This window comes from Myiozetetes cayanensis, unplaced genomic scaffold, assembly GCF_022539395.1.
Source record: "Myiozetetes cayanensis isolate MyiCay16 unplaced genomic scaffold, myiCay2020 scf3, whole genome shotgun sequence".
NCBI lineage: Eukaryota > Metazoa > Chordata > Aves > Passeriformes > Tyrannidae > Myiozetetes > Myiozetetes cayanensis.
Window position 1 is genome coordinate 50,510,784 of NW_026087521.1, and position 12,264 is coordinate 50,523,047.

At 43.1% G+C, this 12,264-nt stretch overlaps 1 protein-coding gene across 2 annotated transcripts in view; it reads right to left on the reverse strand.

The window, feature by feature from the left end:
- Window positions 1-1,227: 1,227 nt before the first annotated feature.
- GRAP2 (GRB2 related adaptor protein 2) overlaps window positions 1,228-12,264 on the reverse strand; it is a 60,074-nt gene continuing 49,037 nt past the window's right edge. For both annotated transcript variants that reach the window (XM_050324178.1, XM_050324177.1), the window contains exons 4-8: window positions 10,611-10,730; window positions 8,932-9,100; window positions 7,170-7,301; window positions 4,135-4,254; window positions 1,228-2,393 (exon numbers count right to left, since the gene is read on the reverse strand). In XM_050324178.1, the coding sequence (XP_050180135.1) occupies window positions 2,214-2,393; window positions 4,135-4,254; window positions 7,170-7,301; window positions 8,932-9,100; window positions 10,611-10,730 (721 nt within the window). In that variant the 3' untranslated portion in view covers window positions 1,228-2,213. The remainder of the gene's footprint in view (window positions 2,394-4,134; window positions 4,255-7,169; window positions 7,302-8,931; window positions 9,101-10,610; window positions 10,731-12,264) is intronic.

Sequence of the window (12,264 nt, forward strand, 5' to 3'; positions counted from 1 at the left end):
CTTAATTAGTTAATCTCTGTAAAGGGGTTTCAAATGTGTGAAGAGCTATCAAACTGCTAAGTGCATTATCTTCAATTAATTTTGTGCAACTATGTCTTCACTACCAAGAAGGTCTTTAGAGTGCTGAGGAAAGGAAAAGGAGACATTACTTCTAATTTTAAACATAACTAAAAAAAAAAAAAAAAAAAGGAATTAATTGAAAGATGATTTGACATGACGGGAATAATTGTGAACAAACCATTTCTTCTGTTTCAGTCAGAGCTGAACATGAAAGATTCATCATTTTTATCCCTCTCCTGCCTTTCCTAGTCTCTGGTTTCTTTGCATCCATCTTCCCCCTGGTCTCTATGACTGGATGTTAACACTCTTTCTTCCAAATTTGTTACTACTTCAGCGAAAATCAAACTAACAAACAGAAAGGTTAAAATAGGGCAAATCACAACGAAACACTCTTCAAACTATGCAATCACTGAGGTTACACCCTCACACCAATAATAAGGTATCTCGTTCCAAAAGAAGCCTCACGGACTTCCCTTCAAAAGAAGACACTAAAGGCCCAGAACAGAGATCCTGCAAGAGAACAGGGCCAAGTCCAGCCCCGGCATGGTGTCTCTCTATTTCCTGGACTGCCCTGGTAGCCAGTGGAGATAAGCTCTTAGTGTGTCTTTCAAAGTTTTCTATTCTCTTTAGAGCTTATAGGCTTTGTTAAATATTCTCATTTTACTTCACCCATTAATAACCTGCTTCTGGTGAAGTTCTCTCAAAATAGGTTCTTTCTGTTAATACTCTATCTAGCTGGCAGCTTTGTTCAGGCCAACTACACTGAATTGGACTTCACCAAGAACCTATTTCCTGGATTATTTTTCTCTCACTGGGACTAAAAAAAGATAAGAACATTTTTTTTGTTGCTGAATCTGATTTGTTTTTAGAGTTTTCCACTTGCCTTCTCTTTCTTTTTCAAGAATGATTAATCATCACTTCCTTGCTGACTGCTGAGGTTCCACATGTTGTGAAAAATTCAGGCAGCATGTTTAATATCAACTTGCCTGAGCAGCAGTTATGCAGTAGTGTCTCCTTCACAGAGCTTGGTTTATTTTTAGTGCGCACTTGCAGTATATTTCTATCACATCTGGGCATTCACTCAGCAATGATTTGAAAACCTATTCACTTATCTTATTTTATCCAAAAGAAACTGGAACATAAATCAGACTGTTTGACGGCCACAACTTTATTCTCTGCATATGGCAAAGTAACAGCTTAACCTGTTGGATGAGACATTCCACTGGTAAGGCAAAGTTGTGTACACAGTGCTCCTCAACACTCCAAGTTCTCAGGGAAAGAACTTCTGCCACCAAACCAGTAAAACCTCTTCCCTCCAACCCTCCCCAATTCAGTTTTACAGAACAAACCAGTGAGGGATGTTAATTGTTATCCAATCCAGTGGATACTAATTTAGCTGAATGGCCTGATCTGCTCTAACCAGGCTATCTAGCAGAAGTGTAGGTACCAAAGAGAGCAGCTTGAAAATGGGATAAGTTGTTATGGGGTGCAGAAAGAAGAGCAGGGCTATCAGAAGCATCAAAGAAAGTAGGTTCTTGCCCTCCCATACCTTCACCACTGGTTTGTTTGTACAAAAGCTTACAGGATCCTCTCGCTTCATCTGGTATATCCATATAGTCCATACACACAGTAGGAGATGGGTAAGCCAGAAGCTATTTAGAAAAATACAAATTGCCTTGCACCTCAACCTAAAGCCCCTTCACTTTCCTTTCCTGCCTGAAGGATTAATGTGATTACCAATGATCATTTAATTCACGTGGGGGAATTCCAAAAGAAAGGGGTAGGACCATCTGAATACTGAACCTGAAGTCTGACTTGCCTGAGGTGCATTTCCACAGAACAAACCTAATTGCAGGAAGTTATCAACTGTTAGCCAAAAAGGTGACAGGGCAGGGAGGATCCAGCAAGGTCTCAATGAACAGTCCAGAATTTTTGCTCCTCCCCTTCATGAAGGTGAAAAATAAAGGAAAAAAAAATATTTTTTTCAAAGGGTTCCCTTTCATACCAACATTTAAAAAAATAAATTGCCAATAAATTAAGACAAAACCAAAACCAATGTATGTCCTGGTGGCCAGGGAAGATGCACTCCTTCTCTGTCCCTTGTCACGTCAGAAGAGCAGCTCTGGCGGGGCCCTCTGGGGCAAACTGTGCCCTCACAGGAGCACCGGTGTGACGTAGTTGGCAGGGAAGAGACCCAGTTCCCCACGCAGACGTCCTTTCCACCATGAAGGGTTGGAGCTGTCCAGGACTTCTAAGATGTCTCCACTGCGGAAGCCCAGCTCATCATGCTCCACAGCATCAAAGTCGTACAAGGCACGGACCCAAAGCGTTCGCTGGAAAGGAGAGAGAGACAGGCAGGGAACAACGAGCCAGGACTCTTAAAGGCCATCATCCTGTCACCCCTCTTAACTCCCAGTACATATGTTCACTACGAGAGGATGAGCGTACTGAAATTTAGACCAACTTGCAATTAAACCAGGAAGTGGCCAAGATGCCAGGAAGGAGGAACCAATTTACTGGGACACTCAAGGGACGGTGCTTGGTTTCTCAGCAGCCTCAGTGTATTCGTGGGTGTTTGCACCATAAGGCGAAAAGTCAGACTGAGAGCAGGTCCTTAGGAAATAGGGTTCTCGTGGCTCTGTCACCTCTGCCCTGCAAGGGCAGCCATGGCAGCCATGGCAGAAGCCAGTTATGGGAGCTCAGAGAAGGGCTCCTGCCTGAGTCCTGCAGGGCTGTAACTGTAAGTGAATGGCTCTGGGGAGCTGAGCTGGTGCAGATATCAAAATGTGTCCTTGGCCAGCAAAGGTCTATGAGAGCCAGCACACAGGTGAGTCTAGTCAACATTGTGGAAAAGATACTTGCTCTTTCAGGCACTTCTGGGGTATAGGGGAGGGTCTTAAACCTTCTTTGGACTCTCGCCCAGGTCAGTCCCCTGAGATCAAAAGGATTTAGGATCTGTTTGGGTATATCAGTTTATTTTGGGTTTGCATTTTAATGTGCACTATGGTTAGATTTTTTTTCTTATGAGAGCTTAATCATAAGAGACTTTGCAGTCAACCTCCCATTTTGACCAGAAATCAGATTTTAAAGGACATAGCACGAGCTTCTTTCTGGGAAATTGTTGGTGCCCACACCACAGGGCATGGATAATTTGGGAGGTATATTTTGTGGGGACAGATGGAGAGATCTGTTTGAAGACAAACTAAGTTTTGATAAATCTTCCGTTCAGGGCCCTGCTTAGACCTGGCTTTTAGTTATTTGGTTGGACTTATAGACCTTCCTATAATTGGATTTCTGGCTTCTAGATCACTGATGAGATGTGGCAGGCAAGGGCATGTTGTTATTGATTGCCACAGCCTCTGAGGGATAAAAACTATTGTATTTTGAGCTGGATTATAATAAAGATTTGCGGATTTTGCAACAAACAACCCCCTCTAAACTCCCTGAAAGACATGCCCCTATTTTTTAGTTTGTTCCATATTTCCTAAAGCAATCTGTTCTCTTTCTCTCACACTCGAGAAAGGTCTGCTGTCCTTTCCTTCTCTCCTCGGATCTAAGTTCTCTGGTTGTTGTGGGCTAATCTGTACATTTCCTCAAGGAAGAGGAGCATTCCTTAGGTCACACTGAGCTGATGGAGAAATACTTTAGAGTTGGTAGTTGGATTACAGGTTGAGGCAGAGAAAGACACCATATTCTTTGTGGGCATTCACATACTGGGAATTTGCAGAGCAGGTGGTTACTTAAGGTCGACTGCCATATATGGATCCAGGTAGGGCAGTGGTCTGAGATGTCTGCAGATACATAGCTGGGTCATGCCTACATCCTCTCTGTTAAGCTCTGACCCTGAGTGCAGTCCTAGAACTATGCTCATGTAACGCTGTAGTCCTATCCTCAGAGTACCCCAGAAGCAGATTCAAGTGGCTGGGACAGAGTCTTGAGACTCAGAAACATCTTTTAAGATATGTCCTTAATACATTACTCCTCATGCAACCTCCTTGCAGGTGACACTGCACAGACTGCTTTGCCATAGCTAAGGAACTCTGGCAGATGGGACATTCTGGGTATGTCACCTACCGGTGTCTGCTGGTGCAGTGGGTCTGTGTGTCTCCGTTGCATAGCTCCTGCATTTCCTTGGCCATGATCCCTTAGTCCATGCAGCACATCTTTCCTGTCCAGACTCCCGCCATATCTTTCCTAGAAGGAAAACAGCAAGAGAAAAGTCGTGTTGTCCTGGTTTTGGCTAGCATAGAGTTAACTTTCTTCCTAGTAGCTGGTACAGTGCTGTGTTTTGTATTTAATATGAAAATACTGCTGATAACACACTGATGTTTCAGTTGTTGCTAAGTAGTGGCTCACTCTAAATCAAGGGCTTTTCAGTTTCCCCTGCTCTGCCAACGAGCAGGTGCACAAGAAGCTGTGAGGGAGCACAGCCAGGACAGCTAACCTGAACTGGCCACAGGGATATTTGGTTAATTTGCTTAATTTGGCTATTCTCAGGCTTGCCTGTGGTTTTTTGCAGCATGGAGCAGCCCCAGAAAAAGTAAAGTGAGGCCTCAGGTACAGTCAGCTACATCAGCATCACTGTCATCCCACCAGCATATAGGACAGAGGAAAAGCAAGGAGTGGGCAGGACTGGGTCATAATAACATAGAAAATTATGACAGTATATGAACTTGGGGTAGTTGGCCAGAAGAGGCCAATTGCTGATCAAGGACTGGCTGGAAATCAGTCAGTGGGTGGTGGGCAATTGTATTGTGCATCACTTGTTTTTGTTGTTTTATTCCTTTCTCTCTTTTTGCTATTTCCTTTTATTATTATTATCATCTTTATTTCAGTTATTAATCTGTTCTTTTCTCATCCCATGAGAGTTTCACCTTTTTCCTGATTCTGTTCCACTTGCACCAGCGGGAGGAGGACCGAGTGAGTGGCTACATGGTACTTAGTTGCCAACTGGGATTAAACTACGACACATGTATATGCTGAGATGTATAAATGAGGGGCTTTAAGAGTCATTAGTGAGAAGTGTGCCAGGGCCCAGCCCTCAAGTAAATAATTTTAGCTATCTGCTTCCAATACTGTCCCAGTGCTCCAGTTCTGCAAGCAGTGACCCTCATGGAAGAGGTCACCTTTGACTGTTCTATTTTGGATTTTACTTTTTAGAAGTTGAAAGTTGAGTGTCCTTCGATGTGTATCACAGCTGGTGGGAAAAATGGCCTTTTTGGTCTCTAAGACTTCTGAAGAAAAACTAAGGTTGTTTTAACTCACAGATGAAAAGTCCCCCTTGCCAAGGGGACTTTTGCCAATCTGGAGTTATTATGACCCAGTCCTGCCCACTCCTTGCTTTTCCTCTGTCCTATATGCTGGTGGGATGACAGTGATGCTGATGCAGCTGACTGTACCTGAGGCCTCACTTTACTTTTTCTGGGGCTGCTCCATGCTGCAAAGAACCACAAGCAAGCCTGAGAATCCAGTAGCCAAATTAATCAAAGAAGAACGAGACAAAATCAGGTTCAAAGAAAAGCAGCCATATGACCACACATCTGAAGTCATATCAACACAAATCAACCCAGACAGATGGAGAGAGGAAGTAGGAAAACATCTAGGAAGCAAGTTCTCTTTTGTGTGCACAGCTGAGAGGTGCTGAGTCTCTTTATCCCCCTAGGCCCTTAGTGCAGGCACAAAGCTTTTGTTTTCATGATAAGGGTGTGACAGAACCTTATATCATGTTAGCTCAGATTGCAATGTCACTGTGCTTCAGTGACACAGGGTCTGATCAGCTGTGTCAACAGGGGGGAGGAAGAACAACAGCTTGTGCTTGCTGTTGCTTGTAAACAGCTTTTGTCCTATCCTTCTTGCCGCTTCCTTTCCTACATCACTCCTCCAAAAACTCCCTTGGTTTCCCGCATGCCTTTGTCAGCCTAAAAAGTTGCTGAGGCTGCCTGAAACTGGAGCACAATTTGCACCTCACCTGTCTCTGCCAGAAAGAGGGTGAACTCAATGTGGCTTTGCAGCCACAAGACTTACTACATGGGTGTTTCACTCCTATGAGTGTTTCTGCTCCATATAAGATGTGACTCATGAATAGACTGTGCTGCAAAGGGTGCAGGCACTCAGCTTTGTCAGAAGCTGTATTATTCCACCAGCAGTCCCTTAACAGGCCACACTGCTTGTCTGATGAGAGAACAGCCGTCTCATGATTGCCTCTGGCTTTGCTGTGTGTGAGCTCTCATGCCTTTAGGGACATGGTTTTGGATTTCTTCCATTTAGCAAGAAAAGGTCTCAACTTGGATGATGTTACACTGTCTTTAGCTAGAGAAATGAGCCAAATCCAGGAAAATTATTTCCCTGAAATCTAACCAGGAAGAAATTTGAAAACAGCACCAGGTACCGCTGTTGTTCTCTCCATTCCTATACAAGCAAAAGAGTAAAGAAACCTCACACATCAGGGAAGCAACATGATGAAAGAGTGCAGAGAGGACCCAGAATATGGAGGAGAAGGAATGTTCTGGAGGAAACCAAGCTCTCCTAGGATTACTATAATAATAACTCATCCCTGTAATGTGTTTTGTGGTGTTGAATGTCAGTAGCATAACTCAGAAAAAAGAATCAGACAGCAAGGTTTCATTTGTACTATAGACTAGAGACAAGTTCCTGAAACTACGCATGTGTGTGCAGTGCAAGACTTGTGAGCGTTTTCCTGCCCTCTTGCTGGATGATACTTCATGCCATTTTCCTAAGCAAAGTAAGAATATGACATCATTGCTTGTTTTCCAGTTTTTAGGATGGGGTACCAAAACCACCTGAAGAGTACTCCTAGGTTTCCAGTAAAAGGGTCACTGTACACTGACTTCTTTTTTTTTGCTGCTTTGTCAGTCAGTCAGTCACAGACCGCAGAGCTAAGTAAAAGCCCACATATTTTTTACATATCAAAAAACGTCCCTAGGCTGAAAGCATCACTGCTGCTATTCCTGTAAAAAGACCTGATTCTGCTTCCTAAAGCAGGTTGAGGGTGGCAGATTTTTGATAAAGCAACTGTTCACTTCCTACCAAGCAATTAAAGCCAATGTTTCATGTGCCTGGGCTCGACATCCCCTCGTTTGTGGTAGTACCTGTTGCTGCTGCAGTATGGGGATAGCATGCTCTGCATATCTCTTGGATATAGAAGAATGATCTTCTCCATCTGCTCCACTGAGGTGGAATCCTTCCCGGCCCATCCGTTCCAGGCTCCCACCACGCCTCTCCTGATGGGAGCAGGATCATGAAAGTGAGGTCAGGTTTTTCTACCTACCACATCCTTGACTAAAGCTCAGCAATCATTGCACACTGATCACTACCACTATCCTTGACTTTGCAGGCTCTTTCAAGTAAAAGATTCCACCTCTCTGAACAGGTCAAGAAATCAGGAATCCTATATTTTAGGTCTTTCTCTTAGTCATTCCCCATCTGAAGACTGGGCAGTAATGGTAGGTGCTGGGCTGAAAATGCTGGTGTGAGGTCCAGTACACAAATCAAGCTATTTTTTGAAATACTGCCCTTGGACTTCATCTGTCTCTGCACTGAAATCTATATATTACGAGTATTTTATCATACGGCTGTAGCATCTAGAAATTTGAATTGTGAACAGAAACCCCACTGTTGATGAGTACTAAACATACCCTGCTGAGCCCATCACCATAACAAATGTACAGAGTTTGCCAAAGCAAACTTGACTTCTGTTCTTTCATTTGCCTGTCTGCATCTTGGAGCAAATGCATCTCTTTCCCTTCCTGTCAGCCCAAACAGGTTGTTTTACTGATATACGTGTGTACAGTCTTGCTTTCTCCTTCCCCAGACAATTCTTCACTGTGATCTCTCTCACAGGTCTCATAGCCTCTATTTTATACCTTACTAATGCATTTTAAAGCTCTGTGTAAGTGGTCTAGAAGGAGACAACAACCCAAGCCCCTTCTTCAGACTGAAAAATGTATCATCTCACATTTGGAGCCAGCAAGAATGACCCACGTGCAGCCTATAAAACTTTATTGCTGCAGTCAGCAAGTCAAACACCTTGCCTCTACATGCACATCCTGGTAATTTAATACCAGAATCCGTTTCCCAGTAAAGCAGGACTTTGGTTACTGCAGTGACCAGGCGTGTTCACTCCCAGTACTGTGAGTGCAATGCGTACAGTCTCTACTGTGTCATTTGCTTGTTCCCCTGGCACAAAACCAGGCATTCATTGGATTGGGATTTCTCTGCCTTCTCAAACACCTACTACACCTTCCCTGAAGGTACAGCTTGTTCCCATATCTGCTGTGTTCTCAGCAGTACTTTTCAGTTCCTACCAGCCACTGCTCTGGGTTCTGCCCTGTGTTCCTCCACACTTGTTACTGTGTTTGCTTGATAGCAGAAGATGGAAGATTCTTCTGAGCAGACAAACCTGCCATTGTAATTTGCACTCTGGGTGCATTCAAGGACACTTAGGAAACCAGACTCAAATTCTTCTCAGTCACAACTACCAGTCAGCTATGTACCTGCCCTTATGAAATCTAGGCATTTCAATAAGTAAGTTCTGCTTCTCTTGGCTGTGTAAGGCATCTTAGAATTTCAGCTCTGGGATCTTAGCACAGCTTTAACAAAGCACCTCTATGCAGATTTACAGTACTGTCTATTGCTACCCAAAGCAGAATCAGAACATTCTGCTCAATTATATAATTCTACATACCACTGAATACACTAAAAATCTGTGTTGCAGGGCTCACTAGTGTAATGACATGGATGTGTTTCCAAGGGCAGACTCTCCTCCCCCCTTTCCAAGACATTCTCATAGGATGAATTCCTTCCACAAAAAGGTTTCTTACTGAGAAATTCCTAAGGATAGTTTGTGTTTACCTTCTCTTCTTGGCTGTTGTCCCTTAGGAAGATCTGTTTCTGCCTGGAGATGGAATTTGTCTTGTAGTAGTCCACCAGCTTGTTTAGCGAGTGGAATTTCTCTGTCCACAAGTAATAGCTACCCTTTGAATCCCTCATCACTTTGAAGTGTTGCACATCATCTTCATGCCTGGATCCAATTGGAAAAGTAAGAGATCATCAAACAGATTGCACTTTTACCTTTTTGGAAAAAGTCCTTTCCAGAAGGGTAAGAAAACTTCTTGCTTGGCCAAACCTAGACTTCTGGAAAGTCAAGCAACTGCCAGTCCTTTTGCATCCTGGACCCAAATGTGGCTGTATTTCAAAAGACTCATCAATTTACAAGCACAGAGTGCCCCAGGGCTGCCCAGTCACAAAGCACTATCAGAACAAAGCATAGGGCTTTAAAGCCTTTCCTTTGAAATAAAGGCCAGAGGAGCTTCCAGGGTGAAGAGGTGCAGCTGTAGTCTACACACCAGCCTCTGCAGGTCCTGTTAGCATCCAGTCTGAATTAGCTATAAGAGATGTATTACACCTTTATACACCATGGGCATCACCAATGCATGCAGACACAGTCAGGTAAAGCCACACATTGAGTTTTATAATTGTATAAAGTCTAGTGTAATATCATTACTACCGGTAATTCTTCCTACCCAAAAGGAAAAAAAAAAAAAAAAAAAAGAAGGAATTTTCAGATGCTGAATCCTGTCCTGGAGTGCTACATTTACACAGTCTGTTAGTGTTAGCATGGTTTCGATTTAAATGCAAAAGCTCTCTCCCTTAGATAGTGCTGGGCCGTGGTAAGGGGGACAGAATGGACCAGGACCTGTTCACAGTGAGCTGCTTGAATACAGCTGTTTGGTTTGGTGGTTGAAGAGGTTTTAGCCATACAGATCTGAGCTCTGCCACACTGCTTGACTTCAAGGCCAAAGAAAGAGCCTGACTGTACTTACTGGTGTTGGTGTTTATTGGTATAAATGTAACCAGAATGTTTTCCTGGATTCCTCCCACATACTTTTTGAGCTCCTTGAATCAGAAAGTACACAGTGCTTGGAAAAGACATTGTTAACCATGACTCTAATTAAAAACTGGTTATCAGTTGTTAGACTAAAAACTGGGAAACCAAACATCATATAAGAGCACTGCCTTGAAGTATATGCTCTGAGAAGGACTGGGCTACAGTAAGTTGCTGAAATGCCACTGGGCTGCAAGCAATGAAAACCATTCCTTGTCCAGTGGCTGTTTAGTGACCTGTGGGAAATAAGTTAACAATGTAATTGTAATCTCTTAATAGGTAGTAGCTGAATTCTTGGATTCAGTAACCAGAGCTGTCAGGGAATTAAAACAAATGAAAGACATGTTAAGCACTGTGGGAGACGTTCTATGTACCACTCTGCTTTGCTGTAGCTCTTTCAGAGAAGCAGGTCACCAGGGGATGCAGCTTTGGAATGGGGCATTCACTGTGTCCCTTGAAAAGAGGCAGAAACATTTCGGAATCAGAAGCCTAATTTGTTCTCATTCACAACACAGCAGCACTGCCAATGACTGGCAGCATGCAAACTTCCCAAGAGGCTACGTCGCATTAGGAATCCTGTCAAGAGGAGACTAGGGACACCATTACACAGAAGAAGAAGCAGGAATATGCTGTGAGAAGCACATACCTGACAGAGATGGAAAAGTCACCATGAGAATTCTGACTGGCACGGACGACAAAGGAGCCAACTCCTTTGCTCATGAGAAGGTTCTCTGCTTCATGGCGGGATATCCTCTCATCAAACCAGCTGCCCAGTGGGAAAAAATCATGGAGATGTGAATAAGGATGTGAATTAAGGTGAGGAATAAAAAAAGTTAAGGGTAGGGAGAATGTGAATAAGCAGGGCGGAGGAAAGAAAACAAAAGGATCAGAGGAGCCCACATGGCTACTCCCAGTGGCCATGTGTATGCTAAGGTACAGGGTTTTGATGGGTGCAGATCATTTTCTTTGAGCAGTAAAGGCACGTAGATGCAAAGAGAACAATGTAAGCTTTGCCCTGCTAAGAAGCAACACTCAACTGAAACTGTAATTACAGGCACAGTACAATAAGGTGTTAGTCAAAGAAATTTTAAATTACAAATGTGTATGTATACATACGTACACATAATTCTCAGACATATACATCAAATTGCTTTTTGGTAAACTGATTGAAAATTACTGGGCTGTGATGGATATATTGCAAGGGACACACATAAATTTTTAGCAGAAGCGAGCCATGAAAGTTTTAGTACTAATAAATTGGTTCCTGCAAGAGTTATAATACCACAGAATCACAGAAGCACAGAATACATAAGCACACTTATGCAAATTTAGCCAGGCATAACAAACAATAGTATAAGGCACTGGGCTAATAATGAGAAAGTCACCATAAAAAGTAAAAGATACAATGCCAGTAGGAATTTTTCAGTAGACAAAAAAAATCATCACATACATTTGCATATGTCCACTCCACAGCTAAGAAGATCTACAGTCTGTGATTGGATTTTATGTGACGCTTAATTGACTGTATAGTATTAAAGTTAAGGACTGACAGTTTCATAAGCTCTGTCATTTTCACTTTGGAGTTTCTTATTATCATCACAGTTTACCTATGTATCATTTGCAAAGGGAAATCAGACTTTAATGAGCCTTGATAACCAGTCTCAATGATTACTTGACAAGAAAAAGATCGGCAAAACCAACCCATCAAAAATAGGAGGCAGCTTTCTTCCCTACATCTGGTTCTGGCATCTGGCCTGAACTGCTTCCAAGTGCAGACCTGCTGCTCTTAGAAAAGCATCAAAGTGGAAATATTTCTTCACAGCTCTTGCATGGAGAAAGCATCATGAGAAAAACGTGTGTGAAAAAAGAGGCTGTCAGTGTTCCTGTGTGATGCCACAGCCCTGTGAAAGAGCGAACAAGAACAACTGACTGGAAGATCTCATCCCTCTGAGGCCCAAAAGTACAAGCCCATATTTGCACAGCAAACTAATAATGTCCTTCAGCTCAGCCAAGAAGGCTGGCTTATGTCCAAAAAGGCCAGTAAGTGCCACCTCCAAAGGGGACAGAGGTGCTTATTTGTAACCTCAAAATCCCTGTATGCTCCCAGTTGTACTAGGCTTGGTGCTTGTTCTGCCTGCTTGCTCCTGAAATGCTGCAGCACTTCTGAAGAAAGAGGACAATGAGAGGAGTTTCAGGGAGCATTTCTGCCAGCTGAAAGGAAAAGGTTGTAAAAATCCCTCTACTGTCATATTTATGGCATAGGGCTGGAGAGCACATTTAAAATGCATCAGTCCTTTCTG